The sequence below is a fragment of the Lipophrys pholis genome (assembly GCF_963383615.2).
Source record: "Lipophrys pholis genome assembly, chromosome: 4".
NCBI classification, from domain to species: Eukaryota; Metazoa; Chordata; class Actinopteri; order Blenniiformes; family Blenniidae; genus Lipophrys; species Lipophrys pholis.
In genome coordinates, this window is record NC_137637.1 from 400,381 (window position 1) to 424,171 (window position 23,791).

The 23,791-nt window shown below is 45.3% G+C and overlaps 1 protein-coding gene across 1 annotated transcript in view; it reads left to right on the top strand.

The window, feature by feature from the left end:
• podxl2 (podocalyxin-like 2) overlaps positions 1 to 21,167 on the top strand; it is a gene marked incomplete at its 5' end in the record, with an annotated part of 28,586 nt that extends 7,419 nt beyond the window's left edge. The window contains 13 exons of the mRNA XM_080462293.1: positions 2,354 to 2,694; positions 2,754 to 3,063; positions 4,072 to 4,181; positions 10,035 to 10,092; positions 10,174 to 10,254; positions 11,740 to 11,928; positions 12,024 to 12,157; positions 12,608 to 12,682; positions 14,790 to 14,946; positions 15,166 to 15,227; positions 16,797 to 16,976; positions 18,121 to 18,282; positions 18,405 to 21,167. Of these exons, the coding sequence (XP_080318419.1) occupies positions 2,354 to 2,694; positions 2,754 to 3,063; positions 4,072 to 4,181; positions 10,035 to 10,092; positions 10,174 to 10,254; positions 11,740 to 11,928; positions 12,024 to 12,157; positions 12,608 to 12,682; positions 14,790 to 14,946; positions 15,166 to 15,227; positions 16,797 to 16,976; positions 18,121 to 18,282; positions 18,405 to 18,464 (1,919 nt within the window). The 3' untranslated portion in view covers positions 18,465 to 21,167. The remainder of the gene's footprint in view (positions 1 to 2,353; positions 2,695 to 2,753; positions 3,064 to 4,071; positions 4,182 to 10,034; positions 10,093 to 10,173; positions 10,255 to 11,739; positions 11,929 to 12,023; positions 12,158 to 12,607; positions 12,683 to 14,789; positions 14,947 to 15,165; positions 15,228 to 16,796; positions 16,977 to 18,120; positions 18,283 to 18,404) is intronic.
• Positions 21,168 to 23,791: the final 2,624 nt, after the last annotated feature.

A 23,791-nucleotide genomic window follows, 5' to 3' on the forward strand; every position in this document is an offset into this window, starting at 1 on the left:
GGAAACAACTCCTCAGATTCCACAGTTTTGGGAACATTTTTTTATAAAGTTATAATTTCTCGAGAGGAAAATTCTTTATCTTTCGGGTTTGAAAGCAGTCAGACTTTTGGCTCGGAGCCTCCGACACATGATCAGTCTGCCGGGAAGAGAAACGACGACAGTATTATTATCTCCCGTCAAAAAGGTGGTGTTTTATGAAAATATCCTGTGTGTGAAATCGTCTTGTTCAGGTTGTCAGACTCTCACAGCTTCTCAGTTTAAAGACGATCGTCCAGCTGAAATAATCTAAATATTCTCCCAGTGAACCGGCGGTAGAGATCGTGACTGAGGAATCCTTTACGTTTCAAGTGCAAGGAGCTAATTACCGTAGTTCACAGAATGATTTAACTGGCGCTCACGTGTTCCCAGTAGAATCGGTAGAATCTCGTGTCTGTTGGAAGCTGTACGGTAGTTCTTCTGCACATGCTCAGTAGATGAACATTTTCACTTTCAGTGTTTCTGCTGTTGCCGTGGAAACAATGAAAGTTTTCAAGAACAAAAGCGCAGAAACTTTTTCACCTGAAACGGAGCCTTCATCTAATTTTGTAACATTTAGCAGGAATACTCTAAATTGCTGTTGGTTAAAAATATATTTGCAGATTTATCCTTCTCAAGAGGCCAAATGATCACGGTCTACTTTTATTGATCGGTATTGAGAGGATCACTCTGATGTCCTGCAGCCTCGTTCACATGAGCTGAATGCAGGAACTTTGTTTGGAAATCGTGAGACTTTCTGCTTTAATGTTCTTGATTTGAAATGGAATGGATCCATGCAGCCCTGCGACCTCACCACGTTCAGTTAATACTAATGACCCTTAATCCAAATCTCAGGACGGGTCACCAATCAACCCACTGTCACATGAATACCTCCGTCAATCTTACAGCCAACAATTCACCTCAACCATAAGTTCTTAAAGGCCTGACTCAGGTAGAACCTGCAGGTTTGGTACAGAAAGGCCCCGAACCAAAACACCCAACAACCGAAATCCACCAAACCAAAGTCACTGTGAAGGAATCCAAAAACTAAAGTACAGATAAAACTTGACTGGTCAGCAGAGCAGCAAACTTAGACTCAGTTTATTTGTAGAAAAGCTTTTTGGCAGCGAGTGTTTCAGTGGGACGGCTGCAGAATAAAACGTTTGCATTGAAATAATTGTATGAAATCCGACATGATGTTTTGCATTTTGCAGGTATTCAGGATGTTGATTCTATATTTGGGGAACCTTGCAAACTGTTCTTAAAGAACCAATCGGACTGAATGAAACGGTTGAAGCTGCTGCTGCTTGGTGTGTGTGTGAGCCGGTGGTCAGATCTCCATCTGTGGTCGCAGACAGTGAAACACCCGGCGGAATCTTGAGGGCGGCGCTCCGTGACGGATTAGTGATGAACACATGAAGGACGGGTGGACGAGTGGGGACATAACCAGGGACCCAAAGTGACTGGAAATGAAATCAAAGAACCAAACGGTCGAATCCATTCACAAATAAACGACTAAATGATTCTATAAAAGATGCTCTGATGCAGCGCGTCATTTCCTGTTAAAGATCAGCTCTAATCCCACAATAAAACCAGAATATCCAGCTTTAGATTAAATTCACATTGCAGGACTGTATAATACAGCCTGATTAGTCTGGTTAAAATGAATGCCGGTGTAAAAATAATGATTGATTTTACTGTACTTTTGATTTATTTATTTATGAATATGTTAAAATATAGTTAAACCAAGTAAAAAACAAAAAAGTAATTAATAGCAACAAAAAAAATAAATCAGTCATTTGCAGCAGAGCGACATTGTTAACACGAATCTGCTTGTTTAAAAAGTTTTAAGATGAGTTTTAAAATGGACCAGGCAATTTATCTGTTGTTGGTGGAAAAGTGAAAAGTAGAGCTGAGTGTCGTCTGCATAGCAGTGAAATTAAATATTCTATTCATGGAAAACTAGGCCCACTGGAGGCGATACATAGTGAAGTGAATGGGGCCCAGGACAGAGCCCTGGGGGACACCGCAGTGATCCTGGAGGAACGCAGTGTAACCGTAGTCTGGCTTAAAACGGCCTGGGGGTGTGAAGGTCTGTGGAGGAGGGTGGAGGGGGAAATGGTGCTCTGACAGATGAATCATAAAGCATCCTGGGAAAAGGTGAGATTATTACCCTCCGATTACACTGCCATGTATCCGGGACTAATGAGATTAGTTTTCAGCTCCGTCGTCATGGATACAAACAGAACTAAAGAGGTGAAAAGGTCCGAAATAGTCAAACTTGTGATGATTTTCATGCTTCGGTCCATTAAATGGTTTCCTGTGGCTCTTCCTGCAGCTCTGCTGGCCGGCTGCGACGCCTTCAGGCTGGGTTCCTCCCAGTGGGTCATCCCTCTCGCTGGCCCTCCGGAGGCCCGTCGGTTCCAGGACGAGCCCCCGATCCAGCCACGTCTCGTCCAGGAGCTGGCCAGAGCCAAACGGCGCACGGCGCCGGAACTTGTGCGCACCCAGCCCCATCTGGTCCACGACATGGGGCGGCCGGAGATCCACGACACGTCACGCTCGCAGACCAAGATGGAGTCAGCCAAATCGTCCCTGTCCAGGGTGGCCAGGACCCACGACGCCGTGGACGAGAACCGCGGAGTACAGGACGAGATGGAGGTGAGCAGCGAGGCCCTGGTACTCCACTGGGAAGGATTATCCGTTTGTCTTGTGACGTTTTGATCTTCCCCCTCCAGCGGATGGTCCATCTCGCCGTCCCCCAGGACTCGGAGGACTTCAGGGGGCCGCTGGACTCTGCCCGCCCAGAGACAGAACACCGCGGTGGGCCGGCCGGAGGCGACGCCTCGCTGGAGGGTTCGGGCTTCTTCGGAACGGACATGGAGGACCGAGACAGAGGGGAGGACGGAGGAGAGGACCGGGAGAGGAGGGGGGGAGAGGACGAGTGGGAGAGAGAGGAGACGAGGGGGGGAGACGCCAGAGAGGAGGAAGACCTGCCCGATGTCCTGAAGGTCAACCACACCACTCCGGATCTGGACGCTCTGATTGGTCGGTGGTAAACTTTTACTCTCATATATTCAGCTTGAAGTTTAATTCTAATGCTATTAAATACTACAAAGGTACTTAAACTAGGGAGGCTCGATACCACATTTTAGTACGAGTACTAAAGGCCGATCCGTCCTCCATAAGAAGAAGAAGAAAGTTCGGCTCTCCGGGGTCTTTGAACAAAATGACGTCATTTTGGTTCGGCTGGTCCAACCGTCCAAGTGTCTCTATGCCAAACCGCCTTCTGCTGCTCGCCCAGCTCCCTGATGAGTATCTGTCATATTTGATTCAGATTTAGAAAGTAGCCCCGCTACTGTAGGCAGCTTGTTAGGATGTCGGGAGCGGAGTTACGTGATGCCCCTGAACGCATCACTGAGCTCCTGCAGTTCAAACCAGACCAACATGGCGGCTCAGACACAAACTTTCTCTTTTATTACTGAAACAGTTCAGAGAAATGATTCTGGAAACATTGGAAGCAAGAAATAAGCTGCAGTTGAAAAGTTAAAACGCTGCTTCACAGGTGTGTGTGTGTGTCTGTGATGGGGGCGTGGCCTTTTGGGGGGCGTGGCCTGTGAGTTTGACAGCTTCGTCTCAAAGTATGAAAAAGCATTTTTTTCTGCAGCTGGCAGACGTCAGCAGAACTTCTCTTCTTGTTCTTATGGTTCTTCTGGGAGTCTGCAGGGGCCTTGACCTTCAGCTACTTTCTGATACCGAGTACCGGTACGAGTACTTTTTAAATGCCATAAAGCCTAATTCACACTTCATACACAAACAATGTGTGAAGGCGATGCGTTACAGTCAATGAGTCCGTGGAGGAAATGAGAACGTAAAACAGTCGATGGTAATTTGAGTGATGAAAACACGAGTCGTCGTGTCGTCCACACGATATTCTGAGGAGCAACAAAAAGGGGGAGGAGCCACTGAAGGTCCAGAAAACATTCCTTCCAACAGATGTGAGAGGATGTTTTCTGAATCTCGGACATGAACTACGATGTTTGATGTGTCCCGCAGGCTACAATCCGTCCCTCCAGCCGTCCGCCTCCCAGCAGCCGGACGTGTCCCTCCCAGCCGAGGGGCTTGATTCTGGGCCACAGGAGCAGCGAGGAGCCCCCGTCCTGGAGGTGAGCAGAGAGACGCTCCACAGATCAGCCCCTCTATGTCACAAGCAGTCCTGCAGGGCGGAGGGAGCATCATGGTTTTAGGCTCACAGCTGAAGTTTAGGAAACGTCAATTCTCTTCAAATTCAAGGGTTTTACTTCCTTCTTCCACACATCACTCTGGAAACGTGACATAAAGGTTTGTGTGGTGAAACTTTTCAGTTTTCAATCATTCACACACCTTCTCTTGCCTCTTTACTCAAGAGGACATAATGCAACTGAGACTCGTACACAGATAAATAATATAAGTAGTGAATGAATCGAACCCAATCAAGCTGCCTCTTTAATGAAATTATAATTCATATTTAGTTTAGTTTCCAGTAAAATATTCAGTTTTGTTTCAGAATAATTCAATCGCTTCTCCAGAAAACTGAAATTTTCTGGTTCCCAAGAATCCTTTCAAAGTAATATTATTATTTAAAGTTGTGCAGTGTGTTGTTCTCTGCTGTGTGTGTGTGTGTGTGTGTGTGTGTGTGTGTGTGTGTGTGTGTGTGTGTGTGTGTGTGTGTGTGTGTGTGTGTGTGTGTGTGTGTGTGTGTGTGTGTGTGTGTGTGTGTGTGTGTGTGTGGTTTCATGACAAAAACAAACTAATGCTAACTGCATCGTTTTCAGTGTTTCTGCCGTTGCTTCGTTAACGGGACTTCGTTTTCAGAACGTCGGCACGTAAACATGAAGCGTTGTCGTGGAAACGGGACCTTCGTGTCGCCATTTAACCTCAAACTCATGATTGTGGAGTGTGAGAGGAAGCCAGAGCAACAAACGGTACGTCTGAAAGGTCCCTCCTACCTCCTTATCCATGGACTTTACCTGAACCCCTGGATGACATCACGGGGTTAAGGAAAGGTGTTAGGAGGCTTCCTAAAGGAGTTAGGAGGCTTCCTAAAGGAGTTAAGGAAAGGTGTTAGGAGGCTTCCTAAAGGAGTTAGTGAAAGGTGTTAGGAGACTTCCTGAAGGAGTTAGGAAAGGTGTTAGGAGACTTCCTAAAGGAGTTAAGGAAAGGTGTTAGGATACTTCCTAAAGGAGTTAAGGAAAGGTGTTAGGAGGCTTCCTAAAGGAGTTAGTGAAAGGTGTTAGGATACTTCCTAAAGGAGTTAAGGAAAGGTGTTAGGAGGCTTCCTAAAGGTGTTAGTGAAAGGTGTTAGGAGGCTTCCTAAAGGAGTTAGTGAAAGGTGTTAGGAGGCTTCCTAAAGGAGTTAAGGAAAGGTGTTAGGAGGCTTCCTGAAGGAGTTAAGGAAAGGTGTTAGGATACTTCCTAAAGGAGTTAAGGAAAGGTGTTAGGAGACTTCCTGAAGGAGTTAGGAAAGGTGTTAGGAGACTTCCTAAAGGAGTTAAGGAAAGGTGTTAGGAGACTTCCTGAAGGAGTTAGGAAAGGTGTTAGGAGACTTCCTGAAGGAGTTAGTGAAAGGTGTTAGGAGACTTCCTAAAGGAGTTAAGGAAAGGTGTTAGGAGACTTCCTGAAGGAGTTAGGAAAGGTGTTAGGAGGCTTCCTAAAGGAGTTAGTGAAAGGTGTTAGGAGGCTTCCTAAAGGAGTTAAGGAAAGGTGTTAGGAGACTTCCTGAAGGAGTTAGGAAAGGAGTTAGGAGGCTTCCTGAAGGAGTTAGTGAAAGGAGTTAGGAGGCTTCCTAAAGGAGTTAGGAAAGGAGTTAGGAGGCTTCCTGAAGGAGTTAAGGAAAGGTGTTAGGAGACTTCCTAAAGGAGTTAAGGAAAGGTGTTAGGAGACTTCCTGAAGGAGTTAGGAAAGGTGTTAGGAGGCTTCCTAAAGGAGTTAGTGAAAGGAGTTAGGAGGCTTCCTGAAGGAGTTAGGAAAGGTGTTAGGAGACTTCCTAAAGGAGTTAAGGAAAGGTGTTAGGAGACTTCCTGAAGGAGTTAGGAAAGGAGTTAGGAGGCTTCCTGAAGGAGTTAGTGAAAGGAGTTAGGAGGCTTCCTAAAGGAGTTAGGAAAGGAGTTAGGAGGCTTCCTAAAGGAGTTAGAAAAGGTGTCAGGAGGCTTCCTAAAGAAGTTAGGAAAGGAGTTAGGAGGCTTCCTAAAGAAGTTAGGAAAGGAGTTAGGAGGCTTCCTGAAGGAGTTAGTGAAAGGAGTTAGGAGGCTTCCTAAAGGAGTTAGTAAAGGAGATCACGGTGGTGAGGCAGTCAGACTTTCACTTAGTGACGTCATAATAATGTGACGGCGGCTCTAGTTAGTGACGTCTGCCACGGTGGGGAAAGAACTACAAGTTTCTGAAAATGAACTACAAAAAGTACAACAAATTTCTACCACTTTCCCCTGTGGTTCTAAGCTCTGATATAAACTCACTTACATGACAATTTTTCCTGAAGGTCCGATGAGCGGGTTCCTTTAAATGTTGTTGCCACAAGGAATTGTGTGGGAACATGAGCTGGTCTTCTTTGGTAAAGGAACCATCAGTGGTTCCTAGGCTAAAGGAGGTTCTAAAGGAACCATCAGTGGTTCCTAGGCTAAAGGAGGTTCTAAAGGAAGCATCAGTGGTCCCTAGGCTAAAGGAGGTTCTAAAGGAACCATCAGTGGTTCCTAGGCTAAAGGAGGTTCTAAAGGAACCATCAGTGGTTCCTAGGCTAAAGGAGGTTCTAAAGGAAGCATCAGTGGTTCCAAGGCTAAAGGAGGTTCTTAAGGAAGCATCAGTGGTTCCTAGGCTAAAGGAGGTTCTAAAGGAAGCATCAGTGGTTCCTAGGCTAAAGGAGGTTCTAAAGGAACCATCAGTGGTTCCTAGGCTAAAGGAGGTTCTAAAGGAAGCATCAGTGGTTCCAAGGCTAAAGGAGGTTCTTAAGGAAGCATCAGTGGTTCCTAGGCTAAAGGAGGTTCTAAAGGAAGCATCAGTGGTTCCTAGGCTAAAGGAGGTTCTAAAGGAAGCATCAGTGGTTCCTAGGCTAAAGGAGGTTCTAAAGGAAGAAACGAGCCTCCTTTCCTTTGCTTATTGAGGATTCAGACAGTCCTCATCATGGCCGCCACTCAAACACTTCCGGGGTGAAGGAGAAGAGGACAGAGAAGGAGACAGGAGGGACAGTTCAGACGTTCCCTGGGAGAACATGCAAACTCCCCAAAACCAACGTGGACTCGAACCGGGGGACTTCTGGCTGTGAGATGACCATTCTAACCTCTACACTAGAATAATATCTAGAGCTGCACTCGGTAGATGCCCATTTAAACTAGAACTACTCTCGGTAGAGCGCAAACCTTCACCAACACCACGTTTGTTTGTAGAACTGAGTTAGCATCACTAGCACTAGCATTAGTGTTGTCATATCAACACTAACTAGCCTGTCAGGAAGCTACATCACTGTGAAAGACTGAGCAGGGAGCGTCTCCATGGCAACAGACGCTGATCTCCTTTGATCTCCTCCATGAGGAGCCTCTCATCCTCTTTGAATGGGACAGTTTTGATCATTTTATTGAGATTTATTCGGAAACGTTCAGTCGTTATCGTCCTAATTTCTAATCTACTGGTCCTTGATGATGACAAATCATCCCTGAAGATTTCATGGAATTTAAGTGAGTAGTTTTTTGTGAAAAGTTGGTAAAATACATACTAACCAATAAATAAATCAAATAAATAAATACATACATGCAGACGATAACATTACCTTCTCAGCCGCCCAATTTATGTTGGCAAAGATAATAATAATAATAATAATAATAATAATAATAATTAATTACTTTATTTATATAGCACTTGTTGAAACTGGGTTACAAAGTGCTTTACATTAAAACCACAATAAAATTTGTATAAAAAATGAAAAGAATTAAAAATAGAGATAAGAAATTAAAAAAAAAAAAAAAATCAAGAGAACATCAGTTTTTTCTCGCCAAGCGATAAAAATGAGTTTAGTGAAGCTCTAACATCAGAAACTAGAAAAACTAAACTAAAAAAAAGCTTTTATTGTGAAAGAGTGAACTTTTCCTTCCATTCTTTCATTCAGACGAGTTTTAACCGTCAGCTCTGCCGGATTTAATTGTGCGGCAGTGAATCAGCTGTAATCCTGCGTTCACCCATTAACCCCGAGCTCAGCACTTTAATTAGCCTCAGCGTCTGTGTGGGATTAGTGACGCCTCGTTGATCTGGACACTTGGAACGCGCTGACTCAGCAAACACACGGTGATGATGTGGTGTTTTCAAGTTTCAGTTGTTTTAATTTCAGGGGAAACATGCAGATCAGTTTGATCGCAAACATTTCAGACAACATGGAATCTGAATTTATTTAAGAACAATAAGTACAATTCCAACAAACTCTGGTCTTTAATACTGTGAAATGTCCAAAAACCAGGTTCTTCATTACCTTCGCCAACAAACGTTTTGGTGAAGGTAATTTGGCTGCATGTCTTTATTTATTCATCTATTTGTTGGTTTGTATGTATTTTACCAACTTCTCACAAAAACTATTGATCCGAATTGCATGAAATTTTCAGGAATGGTTCCATTAAAGATTGAGAGTGATTAGGTCAAAGGTCAAGGTCTAGGTCATGAAAAGGTCAAAAACGTATTTCCATCATAACGCGGTGTTGGGATTTATGGTTGTTATTAGCATCAAATTACTGTAAGTAATAGATTACTGAAAGTAATAAATCACTGGAAGTAATTTATGAAAAATTGAAATTACTAATGGAAGTAAACGGTCATTTACTCATTAACTCCTAAAGTAATTGAGTAATTACTTAAAAGTCAATAAATTATCCAAAATAATTTATTAATGAAAATTACTAATTTGCATAAATTTGTTATTTATTTATTAATATTAAATTGGGGCACCACCAGATAAACTGTAAATAGCTAATACCAAAATATCAGTCTCGTTTGTAAAAGGTTTATTTAAGTTAGTTAATATTTCTGTGTAAAAATAAAACAATCTTAAATAAAATGGAAGGTGTGAGATCCGAGCACAGACTGTTACAAACCAGTGAATTGTCAACAATAAATACACAATAAATACACTATAAATACACAATAATCACCAAGAATCGTTCCATTCAGCTAAACGGGCGTTTATTAATAAAATGTTTTAATTCATAAATAATTCAGAGCAAACACTATGTACAAAGTGTGTGTGTGTGTGAGTGTGTGTGTGTGTGTGTGTGTGTGTGTGTGTGTGTGTGTGTGTGTGTGTGTGTGTGTGTGTGTGTGTGTGTGTGTGTGTGTGTGTGTGTGTGTGTGTGTGTGTGTGGATGGTCTGGAGTGATGAGGGTGATGGGTGTAATGACCTCGAACGTCCACCAGGTGGAGGCAGACGTTGGCAGGTCAGTGTGGTGACCGTGACGACCACTAGGGGCGTGCGGCGGTGCACAGAGGGAGAGCGCAATGACTTGATGTGTCCACTTGACTGGTGGACGTCAAGAGGGATTGCGATGACCCACGTGACCACTAGAGGCGTTTGACTCGCTCTTTCTGGGGGATGTGGCGGTTGCTTCGCGACCAGATAAACAAGATGTCCGTCGCGCGTGCATGCACAAGGGCGGTCTCGGAGAGAGGCAGTCTGCCGAGGGCGTAACGAACGGGCGGTTCCGTTGGCCCGGTTCTGAGCGCCAGAGTTCTAAGTGGATGTCGAGATATCTGTCGACAGATGAAGGTGATGGTGAAGATGATGGTGATGGTGAAAGTGATGATGAAGGTGACAGGGAAGGTGATGATGAAGGTGATGGTGAAGGTGACGGGGAAGGTGATGATGAAGGTGACGGGGAAGGTGATGATGAAGGTGATGGTGAAGGTGATGATGAAAGTGACGGTTAAGGTGATGATGAATGTGATGATGATGATGGAGGTGATGATGAAGGTGATGATGAAGGTGACGTGTCCTGATGTCTTCTGAACAGGCGGGTCCGTTAGGAAAGTCTCTGTGGGAAGCCGAGCAGGAGGAAGCTCAGTCCAGCGGTGACGGCGTCCTTCACTTCTCCATCACTGCATCTCCACCCTCTGTTTCTTCCTCCTCCACTCCTCCTCCTCCTCCTCCTCCTCCGCCTGACGCTGCAGGAACTGCAACCCCAGAGACCGACACAGGAACAGACTTTGGGCTGCTGGGAACTTACACCAGAGGTACGAAAACTGGTTTTGACTGGCCGTTGATCCTCAGAGCTCATTTATGAGACTTTATTAAAATGAGGAAATGAAGATGTTTTCAACTCATTTCAATTCAATTTGCTGTAAATAATGAGTCACAACCTCGGAGCTCTTCCAGTGATGAGTATTAGAAAACCCAACAATCACAGGAAGATCCAATTCTAGCAGGAAGGAACCTCCAGTGGGTCCAGACTCAGAAGAACTTCAGGGTTCAATGAAAGGAGAGAGAAAATAAGTTAGGGTCCTGAGGAGGGACGGCAATGGATACGATTTTTATGATTCTGCTCAACGATTCGGTTCTTTGTCGATTCTCCTCTCGAAATGAAATCTACAGTATCACCAGCAGAGGGCGAGCTCACGCTGCTGCTGGGCTGAGATTCATTCTGGAGCCGATCCAACACGACACGTTCATTCAGAGTTCTTCATTCAGAGTTCTTCATTCAGAGTTCTTCATTCAGAGTTCTTCATTCACAGTTCTTCATTCACAGTTCTTCATTCAGAGTTCTTCATTCAGAGCTCTTCATTCAGAGTTCTTCATTCAGAGTTCTTCATTCAAAGCTCTTCATTCAGAGTTCTTCATTCAGAGTTCTTCATTCAGAGTTCTTCATTCAGAGTTCTTCATTCAGAGCTCTTCATTCAAAGTTCTTCATTCAGAGTTCTTCATTCAAAGTTCTTCATTCAGAGTTCTTCATTCAGAGTCCTTCATTCAAAGTTCTTCATTCAGAGTTCTTCATTCAAAGCTCTTCATTCAGAGTCCTTCATTCAGAGTTCTTCATTCAGAGTCCTTCATTCAGAGTCCTTCATTCAGAGTTCTTCATTCAAAGCTCTTCATTCAGAGTCCTTCATTCAAAGTTCTTCATTCAGAGTCCTTCATTCAGAGTCCTTCATTCAGAGTCCTTCATTCAAAGCTCTTCATTCAGAGCTCTTCATTCAGAGTTCTTCATTCAGAGTTCTTCATTCAAAGCTCTTCATTCAGAGCTCTTCATTCAAAGCTCTTCATTCAGAGTTCTTCATTCAGAGTTCTTCATTCAAAGCTCTTTATTCAGAGTTCTTCATTCAAAGCTCTTCATTCAAAGTTCTTCATTCAGAGTTCTCGCTGCGGAGTGAGAAAGGTCCACTGTGAAAGTATTGTCCTGTTGTCGTCCTTCCTCCTGAAATGGAACCAGGCTTTCAGGTGTTTGTCGCTCGGCCACCATGCTAGCTGCGCATGCGCTGGTGAACAACGTCGCCACGCTGCGTAGCTTTGGATGTTTGTTCCCAGTGGACTCGAGAAGGGAATCGTTTGATTGGCAAACGAAAAGACTGTGAACCGGTTCCGGATTCCCACACCGAGTCGTGAGCTGTGGAGTCTGCATGTTCTCCCGGTTCGTGTGAAACGGCGAAGAAGATGTCTGATTGGACGACGCCGTGTCCGTGAGATGAAATGAATCGGTAGATGACAAGGCTGGTCTGTCGCTGCAGATGACAAGGAGGAAGAGGAGGTGGAGAGGGAGGAGGAAGAGGAGGATGAAGAGGCAGGCCTGACACACATCGGTGCATTTACCCAGAATCCCACGGTGCCGGAGGTGGGCGTGGCTCCCAGCAGGGAGCCTCTGCAGCCCAGCGTGGAGGAAGAGGAGCGGCGGCAGAGGAACCGGTTCACAGGTTGGCGTTCTGCTTTAGCCCCGCCCCTCACAGAGTCCTCACAAAGTACTAACACTTTACGAAACGTCCCGTGTGCATGCAATCAGAATCGGGTCCGAGAGACGAGGGTGATGAGGAGGAGCCCGGAGCCCGGCGCATGATCCCGCTCACCACCGGTCCTTTCCCCACCATCGACTTCAGCGACGCCACCTGGGATTGGCTGGAGATGACCACGCCCCTGCAGGCGCAGCAGCAGGTGCAGCAGGTACGTTCAGGTTCTCAACCTGAGGCCATAAGTAAGATGCAGCCTTCATAAATTCAGTTGTTCGGGGGAATCGGATTATTTTTTATTTTCATTTACATAAAATATTTAATTTTAATTGTGTTATTTAATTTTATTCCTTTATTTAATATTTTTATTATTTAATTTATTTAATATGAAATATTTATTTTAATTTAAATATTACATTTAATTAATTTATTGCATTTAATTATTTCATTCATTATTATTTTATTACAGTTTTTTGTTATTTATTTAAGTATTATTATTTTTTATTAATATTTCATTATTATATTTGATATGAATTATGTAATGAGGCTTTGTCTGTTTTCACTTCTTTATCTTGCAGTGCCACACATTTAGTCTGAGAGCCATGTTGTCCTGCTGCCAGTGGAGGGTGCGACTTTAAGGCTGTGATTCTTTCAGGTGGTGTGTCTGGACTGGAGGGAGCTGGCCGGACGAGGATACGTCGTCTTGAACTTGACTCACAACTTCAACTGTGTAAGTACGAGGAACCGATCCGTAAAGTTCCGCCGGCTTGATTCGTGACGTGACTGCAAACAAGAAGGTGCAGCCGTTGACCAGGTACCATTCAGGTTTCAACAAGAACATGGTGCAAGAATCCAAGAAATCATTGATTTATTTTTAACGGATGTCTTCAGAGTAGTGACACGACACTGAGACCCGAGCTGAGACATGGTGACGCTGCCTTGAACGGAACGCTTTTAAAAAGAGAACTATGACTGTGGGCTGTTAGCCTTCCCCAACGGAGTCGGCCGAGAAGGTTCTTATTTATATGGTTTATATGTATTTGACAAACTTTTCACAAAAACTGCTCACCCAAATTGCATGAAATCTTCAGGGATGATTTGTCATCATCTAAGGATCAATCCATTAGATTTTAGGACGTTAACGACTAATTGTTTCTGAATAAATCCCAAAAAACTGTGAAGTTTACAAAGTGATAGTCATACAAAGTGGATGAGGCTCCTCATGGAGGAGATCAGCGTCTGTTGCCATGGAGACGCTCCCTGCTCAGTGCTTCACAGTGATGTAGCTACCTGACAGGCTAGTTAGCATCAATATGAGCTAACAGCTATCATGCTAGTGATGCTAACTCGGTTCCACAAACAAATGTGGTGTTGGTGAAGGTCTGCGCTCTACCGAGTGTAGCTCTACTTCACTTCAGTTCTGACATTAATTCCCACGAAGAGTCGGCATTGTTTTATGAAAGAGCGGTGAAACCCTCTAATCCGCCTCTGAATGCGTGTGTGACGAGGTGAAGGACTCCTGTCGGGTTTCCAGACGCGACGGCTGGAAGTCGATTGTTCGCGCCGAGTGTCGGCGAGGTTTGAAGAACCCTCGCTGCGTCTGTTGCTGTGGCAACGCTAATCCTGGCGGCCGCTGCGGCAGCCTGGTGGCTGAAGGAGCTGAGCTGCCGCCCAACTTGGTCTTCCATGTAAAGATGATTGTTCAGATTGAGTTCAGGCTCCAGGGGGAAGCTTCACGTGTGACAGTCGGCCGGACCGTCGCTGTTTCTGCCAACGCTTCTGTATAGTTCTTATTTAATTCTGTGTTCCTGCCTCTTTCACTGCAAAAACTCTAAATCTTACCAAGTTTCTTTTTTAGTCTAAATTAGACTTAAGACTTTGCTTTATTTAGAAATTCACAGAACAGTTAATATTTCAGCAACACGATGCATCTTAAATACCCTGCAAGTCAAACAACCTTGAAATGATCTTGTTTTGAGTTGAATTTGAATAGAATTTTTCATTTCATACATTTTCAAGCCGAGGTGTCGTTTCTTTAAGATAGATAATCTTGATTTTAACATTTGTGTCTGATTCTGAGACACACAGCCTGAAACTACTGGTGAATTAGAGCGCACAATAAGACTTACGTGATAATTTAAGATCTCAATATTGTAAATGTCATGACAATTTTGTCTATTTGTATTGGCAGATTTTTTTTCTCGCTTATTTCAAAGTAAAAGTATCTTCAAATATTTGCTTATGTTCTTCTTTTGAGAAGAGCATTCTTCCAGAGGTGAGGCACAAAGATTACTATCCTCTGGGCCGGTTTGTTTTTCTCCATCATTTCATCCTGTAACTGGTCCGGCGGCGCCGGCAGCACGAACACGAGAAGCACATGAAAACATTCTGGTATATTTTGTTAACGATTCGGCAAAATCTGTGGAGAATTAGCCAGTCGGAGTGGACGGGATTATGATGTAAGTCAACACTGAGCGGCAGGCGCACCACTTCATCTGGAGTTCTCTCGTAACGTCGTCATTCAGATCTGGACCAAAATAGTTAGCATTGATAGGAGCTAACGGCTAACATGCTAGCAACGCTAACTCGGTTCCACCAACAAATGTGGCGTTGGCGAAGGTCTGCGCTCTACCGAGTGTAGCTCTCGTTTTTAATTGATTATTAGCTGTTTGAGGCTCCTAATTTAAACTTCTTTGGTGGTGTGTTCATTCATGTTTGTTTTGTGTGTGTGTGTGTGTGTGTGTGTGTGTGTGTGTGTGTGTGTGTGTGTGTGTGTGTGTGTGTGTGTGTGTGTGTGTGTGTGTGTGTGTGTGTGTGTGTGTGTGTGTGTGTGTCAGGAGGAGTTCCGTGTGGACCGGGGGGTTCGCTTGTTGAGGATCATGGAGCGTGTGTTTGCACGCAGGATGAACAGTCCGGAGGGATCCTGGATGATTTACCTCAGCAAGCCGACACACCAACAAGACCAGCTGCTGATGAATGTGGCGTCTGAGAACGGTACACACACACACACACACACACACACACACACACACACACACACACACACACACACACACACACACACACACACACACACACACACACACACACACACACACACAAATCAAAGTGTTCCAGGTTTGATTTTAATGAGCGTCTGAAACGTTGCTGATAATAATAACATCCTGATGTCTTGCAGGACCTCGTTAACGCTGTTCCTCATGTGTCTTGCAGGAGTGATCGCCACCAAGGACGTTCTTGACATGCTTGGAGAGATCAGGAAATGTCTGAATACGGTACAACCACCTCATTTCTTTAAGTTCACACGGTTTTAAAGTGAAAACACACAGCGTTGGTAGCATCCCAGGGTCCGTTTCCATGACAACGGTGCTCGGAACACTCCGACTCCATTGTCGTGTAAACGGGCGAAAACAACACTTTCTGGAAAGGCTCAGGCTCCGTCCAGACCACAGGAAACAATCAAGTAATACAGTAATTCTATTCTATCGTTCTATTTTATAAAACAACCAACACCATCCATTAACTTTCCCAACGTCGTCGTGTTCCCGTTCTCTGGAACGAAAATACTACTCCCATTCGTTCTCAGATGAACCGTTGCCGTGGAAACGGGGCTCCGACCAGTTTCAAGGTGTGTGTGTGTGCAGTCCTGTTCCGTGTGTGCATGTCCTCTTTGTGTCCTCTGAAGGATTTCTTCAAATGAGCCACAAACGTCTTATTTTCACTGTGACTCTTTCTAATCGCTGAACATTAAGACACTTGGTTCTAATCAGAGATGTCACTTCCTGGTCCTGGAGGCCGTCGGTCCTGCAGGATTTCATGATGATCCTGAGTGAGCGCTTTGTTGGCAGGATTTCTGGGTGTGTTAGAGGACATAGGGAGACATAGGGAGACATAGGGAGACATCGAAAACTACTTTTTGTCTTAAACTTCTCCTGTCCTCCTGTTCTCCTCCTCCTGTTCTCCTCCTCCTCCTCCTCCTCCTGTTCTCCTCCTCCTCCTCCTGTTCTCCTCCTCCTCCTGGTCTGGTCGCTCCACAAACCTTCAGTATTCTAAGTTTCTAGCTCCTCCTTGATTTTCCTCATTTGAATATTGGATCATAGGAGCTGCATTCAGAATCTGCTGTGTCTGTGTGAGCTGGACTGGCTCCGCCCACACATGCCCATCTTGGGAAGAGGAGGAAGTACTTCCTCTCGTGGTGCCATGTGCCAGAGCAGAGCTGTCTAATTGTGGGAGGAGTCAAAGGGAGGGCCTACCTTGATTGGGATTGGCTAAACCCCCGATGACACTATATAGGGTTTGATTCTGATTGGCTGCTTGGAGCAACACACTTTTTAAACCTGAAACAAGCCAGGGACAGAGAGGACAGACTGTCTTCACTTCTGGGACGTCAATCCAGGTATGGGGACGAGTAGTACTGCTGGAGAACCTTTAGGAAGTGGATTTTACATAATATGAGCCTTTAAATCACAACAGTATTAATGACAGAAGGAGTGTTTGTTCTGTGATTTAGAAACTCTTCTTCTGCTGATGAATGCAGATTCTGAGTGTTTGTGTCGCCTTCCAGTGAAACTACGGACTGACTGTGTCTCTTTGTGTCTCTGTGTGTCTCTGTGTGTCTGTGTGTCTGTGTGTCTCTGTCTCTGTGTGTCTCTGTGTGTCTCTGTGTCTCTCTCTGTCTCTGTGTGTCTCTCTCTGTCTCTGTGTCTCTGTGTGTCTCTGTGTCTCTCTCTGTCTCTGTGTGTCTCTGTGTCTCTGTGTCTCTGTGTGTCTCTGTGTCTCTGTGTGTCTCTGTGTCTCTCTCTGTGTGTCTCTGTGTGTCTCTGTGTGTCTCTGTGTCTCTGTAGTTGGGCATCCAGAACTACAGCGCCGCCAGCAGCTGTCAGTCTCGGCCCAGTCAGACGCGCAGCGACTACGGCAAACTGTTCGTGGTGCTGGTCATCATCGGCTCCATCTGCATGGTCATCATCACGTCCGGGTTCATCTACATCTGCTGGCAGAGACGGCTCCCCGCCACCAAGACCACGGTGGGTGAACCGGCGCCTGGTGAAGCTTCGGCCACGATACAAACAAGCTTTACAAACTGAGTAGAGACGAGCTGCGTGGTTCATCTGGAGTTAAAGATGTAGAGAAACTTAACTAAAGTCACTTCACCAATAGATTCGACCAAAACAACAAGACACAAGTGTTAACCTTCGCCGATGAACGTTGGGAGGTTCAGTGTTTTTGGTTTTATTTATTTGTTTGTTTGTTTGTTTGTTTGTTTGTTTATTGTCCGAGAAGGTTATGTTTTTATTTTCGCTATTTATTTAGTGATTTAGCTCTTTTTGATTAATTAATTAATTTATATATTAGTTGACAAAGAAGGTTATGTTTTTGTTTGCATTTATTAATTTATTGGTTTGTATGTATGTATATATAGTTTTCTGACTTTTCACAAAAAAACTATTCACCCAAATTGCAACACATTTTCAGGGATGGTTCCATTAGATCCTGAGAGCGATTGGGTCAAAGGTCAAGGTCTAGGTCACAAAAAGGTCTAAATGTATTTCTGTCCTAATGCGGTCAGTTTTAACCCAACACCAGAATGTTCCGTTTTCAATTCCCTATCCTCTGATATGTCACATGATGTCATGACAGTACCGTCATGACCCTGGTTAACGGCTGGGAGTCAAAAGTCAGTCGAGTCACGGGGAAATTGTAAAATGTGTATATATCAGTGTCACACAGTGAAAACATGAAGAATTCATACGACCAGGACAGATGATTGAAGGTGTGGTGGATCAAACAACCTCGTAATCCATTGGTTTCCATGGTGACAAGTGTGGCGTTGGCAAAGGTCTGCGCTCTACCGAGTGTAGTTCTACTTTTAATACGTAAAGAGAAAAGGACATTTACTTCACATGCATTGCGATGGCGGCACGGTGGAGCAGTGGTGAGATGATCCGGGCCTTCCTGTGTGGAGTTTGTTTAGAACGGATTGTTCTCTGCTGCATGTGTGTGCGGTTCCTGTACAATACACAACCAACAGCACCATCTGGTGGCCCAACATGAACACTACATTGTTTTCAGCGTTTCTGCCGTTGCCGTGGAAACAGACTTTAGCGCTGGAGGTAGTGAAGGTACAACCTAGATAACGAGTCGCTTCTTTGATTCCCGTCTCTCCGTCAGTTTCGAGCGGAGGAGCTTCACTTCGTGGAGAACGGTTGCCACGACAACCCCATGCTGGACGTGACCAGCGACAGCCAGCCGGAGATGCGTGAGAAGAAGCCGAGCACCAACGGGATGGCGGGGGGAGGAGAAGGGGGCGGGGAGGAGAGCAGCCGCTGGCAGGTGATTGGACGAGACTTTAGCTGGATGTTTTTTTGTATTACGGAAGGTGAAGAGACGGACGCCAGAGGTTCTGTCTCTGCTTCCTGTCAGACCATGAAGCCTCTGGCCTTGTTGTCTTTCAGGTGTTTGTCAATCAGGCAGCGACCGAGGACGATGAAGAGGAGCAGGACACTCATCTCTGATGGATGAAGAGGAAGAGGAGGAGGCTTTTTACAGACGGATGACTGGTTCACCTGAGAGGACTGCAGGAGAGGGGGGAGATGTGTCGTGTGTTCGGCAGCGAGGAAAGAATCAAGAAGGAAGAACAGACTAAGAGGGATGAAGCCTCGGACGTCGGTGTCCGGGGCGGCGCCGATCAGAGGCGGCGCCGATCAGAGGAGTCGCTCACGTCATCTCAGAAATTAGACCCAAAACTTTCTCAGTCGCATGTGATTCCCTGGAGCAGCAGCAGCAGCTCATCATGTTCCAGTGGAACTGAGCTGGAAAAGTTTCCAAACCCCCCGATTTGGTGTTAGACGACGTCATCTTTACGTAGAACGCCTGTTGTTAGTGTGCCTTACGCTTTTAGCTCCTTTTCCTGTGGCTGAATGTAAAGGGGATTCTCAGCTTTGGTCACGGTTCAATCCTCATCACATGTATTGTAAATAATGGACCTGATAAGACAGAATATATTTAGGTGTATTGAGCTTACTAAATGATTATTTTACATATTCGATGACATTAATACAAAACAATATTATCGTCTAAACGACCCAAGGGAGAAAAGATTTGCACCACATAACAGTAAAATAGTATATTAGTTTATATATTCCATTAATGTTTAGTTTGACATAAGAAAGTACCTTCTCATGTAAATAGTAGGGATTGAAGGGTTTGCGTCGGCGTTGTCCTGACCTCCAGTGTTGGGGACAAAAGTTGCCATCTTGATTAAACACCATCATCGACTTGCTGTGCTGACGCAGCCAGACTATTACAGCCCTGGCTGAAGGAATAAAACCAGCGTCAAGTTTTCCTCCGACGTGCCATCAGTCTTCATCCCAGATGTGATTTGCTGCTAAACCGTATTCCTACCAGTTAGAGAGCCTCGGGCCACGTTTCCTCCTACCCGGGTATTTAAAACAGTGATATTTAGCTACGTTTCTTGCATTTCCACATAAACGCAGCTGTGAGTCCCTACAAACCATGATTTAGAAAAACCCAGTGTCTCCGTTTGCATCTAACGAGGGGGAGGCGGAGATTTACGTCATAATTCGTGATTTTCCAGGATTGTGATTGGCTATCATGGCTTCATGCGTCTCGTTACACTGCCCCCTACAGGTTTGGCTGCTCATTGCAGGTGGATATGCGGTTCGTGTCCATGAAGATTTGTTTGTCAGGGGAAATATCAGTTTTTCTAAAAACCTGTGTAAACGTGGCCTCAGCCCGACGTCTGACCTCGGTGACGGCAGCGACTCCTCTCAGCGCCTCCTCCGACTCTACGAACAGAAAGAGCCGCCCGTAGCAGCTTTGAATCGAAGGTTTCTGGCACTTTATTGATTCGTCCGTGGAAATATTGACTCCTGTCATCGAAATGCTGCATCATGTTAAATGTATCACATACAGTGACTGAAATATCTCTATTTTGCTTATAGGAATGGTTGTAACCGCTGAGGATGTTTACTGTGCACTCTTCGACGCGTCACGTGATTGCTATACTTGTGCGCTGTTAGCCTTATGTGCTTTTTCTTTCCAGTAGTGTTGGAATGGCTGCTGTACGCTCCTGAAGCTTCATCTTGAGGCAGTGACACATTCCAGGGTAAAAACATTGAAGAGCAATCAGAGATTTCTGACGTCCACTAAACGTTGACCTGGACTCATGGTCTAATATCTATCTACCATATTCTACAGTTTGAGTATCTACGGTCATCTTGGAGCGGCATCGAGTCGTCCAATCAGTCGTTCTGCAATCAGAAGTGAATCTGTGTGAATATCATGCAGCTACATCAGCTACCACTGAATTTTGATAATTTTTCTTTAAAATAATTGGAAACTATATCAAGAGAAGTCTTAGAATCACTCATTTCTGTGCTGAGTCTTTGCTCTCATATGGAAGCAGCACAACGTCTTCAGGGTCAGAAATCACAGACATTTGAGCCTCTGAGGCTGAAAAATGATAATTGAACAGAACTGGCAACACGCTGTCAATTAAAATCATTAGTGGATGTGTCGCTGCTGGTGGCCTCAGTTTAAAGTGATGAGTGGAAGGACAAAATTACATTTCAGTGCAGAAAGAAGATGTCTGTGTTTCGCTTCATTTCTTTGACCGTCCTGATCTGAGGGCTGCATGTGGCTCCACTACAACCTGCACCGGTTATTGTGCTGGACGGGTTAACCGAGTGTTCAGGACACACACGTGTGACGTGGGTGTTTCATATGACTGTCTGCACTGTGGATTATCTGTTTCTGAGAGCACATGATACACGCAGTCCAGCTCGGGCTGCGAGGTGAATAAATCAGAATAAATCAGCATGCAGCTTCCAGCATCACAGCGAGCGCCGAAGAAACAAAACAGACAGCTGACGTTGCTTTTATCTCCGTGGAGGTTCACTTATTCTTTTTAGTTTTCTTTAGATTAAGATTTTAATTAATTTGATCATTTTCATGTTGATTTAGGGAGGATTTTTCTTTCTGGATTTTATTGGACTTTAAGCTGTAGCAGCTAACAAAGACTTTGTATAAAGCAAACAAGACTAGTTCATTGTAAAACTTCTTTTTATATCATTGCTTTTTTCAAAGTTTGATTTCTGTTAAGGTATTTTTTTGTATGTCCATGTATATGTACTTTAATTGGATTCCCTCCATTTTTATCATCAGTATACTAAGTTAAGTGTGACAAATAAAATTTGAAGAGAACTTGTTTTCTTGTTGTTTTTGTCCTGGAAGCCCATTAAAGAAAATATCAGTAGATCAATTTATTGCTTTGCTGCTGATCTCCATGCCAAGACTGGGACCAAATGATCAAAACCAATCGATTTCTTTTTACAGTTTCAGGTTCCGTCCACACGAGAACGCTGGATCACCTCAACCAGCTGTTTTTGACCGATTGTCCACAGGAGACGGGGAGAAGCACGAAACGTTGTTTTTTTGAAGACCAGAGTGGGTAAATTCTAAAACCCGCTTGTGCCGTCCAACACCCCGAAGTCTGGCTGCAAAGACATCATCTGTGGAAAAAAGATGACGTACACGCCCCCCTCTTCCCCCACCGCGGTCCGTGATGTCATCAAATAACCACAACAATCATGGACTACAAACTCCAGGCGGCGCTGCAGAAACTACTGACGCTTGAAGGAGGAAGGGCAGAGCCATAGAGCTATAGAACTAGAGTGATATAGAGTGTTATCATAGTGTGTATGTGTGGGTGTGTGGCCCTTTAACAGGGTGGGAGGGGCCTGGATGGTTTGATCAACGTCCGGGAGGGAGCGCGTGTTCTGATGCTGAACGGTCCAGAAGGAAGCTGTATGCATAGAACAAGTTTTTGGCAAATAAAGAGAACAAGTGTTTTACTCGGAACCGGCGCCCCGTGTCCTGTTTCTTCACCGGCTGTCACAGAAGGGAGTTAACTCTTCTCTTCTTAAAGTTTGGGACAGCTTGGGCCCTGGAGTGAAGCTGGTCTCCCCTGTTTCTCCCGACTACGGTCCTGAGACCGGAGCAGGAAAAGTTAACACTGGCGACCACGAAGGGACCACTTCACATATAGCTGAACAGCAGTGGTGAGCATCGAAACAGTAAAAAAAAACGGGACTTATAGTTGGAAGTGCACAATTAGCCGTTACTTCGTCAGAAGCTAAGCAAAGATGGCAGCCGCTAACCACGTTCCAGCTTCCCTGGACATGAACGACGTGTTTGGACAAGTAACCAGCCACTCTAACCCATTCATGACGTTGACTGCAGTAAACAAGGACCGCTATGAAACAGGAATGGACAGTGTGAGTGAAAAAGTGAGAGATCTGGGCACTATAACCCTTTTATCTGCAATGAGCAACGGCGGGACAGGAGGCGAAGCGTGGCTGCAGCAGCAGGTGTGCGGCCCCAGCCGAACTTATCAAGAACCAACCCCTTTATTAACGTGGATGAAGAACTCTGCTGCCATGAGAACTGTGAGGTTGATGTTCAGAGTCCACAGCCACAACGTTATGTGCACAACCACCCCACAGCGATGCCACCAGCTACCACTGTTTACACTCCCCATACAAATCCCTTTCTGTGTGTTCACCCAGAGACCTTCATGCAGAGCACGCCAGCTCCCTGTCACTCTCCATGCCCCTCATGCCCCGGGCTGCCTGCCCCTTACTGCAGGTCACCAAATAACACTAATGATGAGACTGTGCAGTTACAGTGCGCCCCCACCAGAAATAAGTGTGGCAAGCAACGCCCACGTCAGCCTCCCCATGCGTATTATCAGCTTTCATCTGGGAGTGAGGAAGACTGCGATCCCCACCTTACGCCCTGGCCAGTATGATGGCTCCACTGCCTGGAAAGAGTTCCTGTACCATTTTGAAAGCTGTGCCAGAGCCAACTACTGGTCAGAAAGAACTATGGCCATCCAGCTAAAGTTCTGCCTTGTGGGTGCAGCGAGGGCAATCATCCACAGAAACCCCAGGTCTTCTAAGTGGGACTACTGCCGCCTGGTGGAGGAAATGGAGAAGGCATATGGTTCATCATCAGAGCATGCAGCTGCCATGGCCACTGAGATGAGACAACGGGTACGTGGTGCCAGGCGAAGCTCTTTATGTGTTAAGGGATGACATATACGGCAAAGTGTCAGTGACTTACAGTGACAGAACTGAGACTGAACAGGACATTATCTGTGTTGAAGTTTTTACCAGCGCTCTTGGAGATGCAGAGATCGTACAAAGACTGTTAGAGCAGCAGCCCCGCACACTGGCCCATGCTTATGACATTGCTCGCCGTCATGAGACCACCAAGCGGGCTGCCTCATATGTCACCAGCCTCGTGCAGGCCAGGGCATGCCACGCAGCTTACCCTAGACCCCGTGCTGCTGTGGTCAGGGAAGGGGTAAGAGGAGATGAGATGGTGGCCCTCGCAACGCCTCCAACAGTCAACTGGCAGCCCATGTTCCCCAGCCCTCAGTACACGCCATCTAAACGAGGCAGCCATACAGACTCTAAATGGGCCGAGATCCGCTGTCACAATTGTTCTGGTCTGGGCCACATGAGGAGAAATTACCCCTCACCAAAGAAAGCAACTAGATCATCAGGCTCAGCAACTGCCACTGAATACCAAGAGGCTGATGTGCTTCATCTTAAAACCTCGAACCAAGAAATGAGCTTTCATATGCTCATGCATGATCTTGAAGTATGTGTTGTTTTGGACGGTGGTGTTCGGGAAAGTGTGTTACCTTTACGCCATTACAACACTATTCACCCTGATATTCGCCCACCACTTGAGATTTCAGCTGTTAAGACTCTGCTGGGTGTGCCTGTACTTGGTGAGACCGCCATTCCTCTCC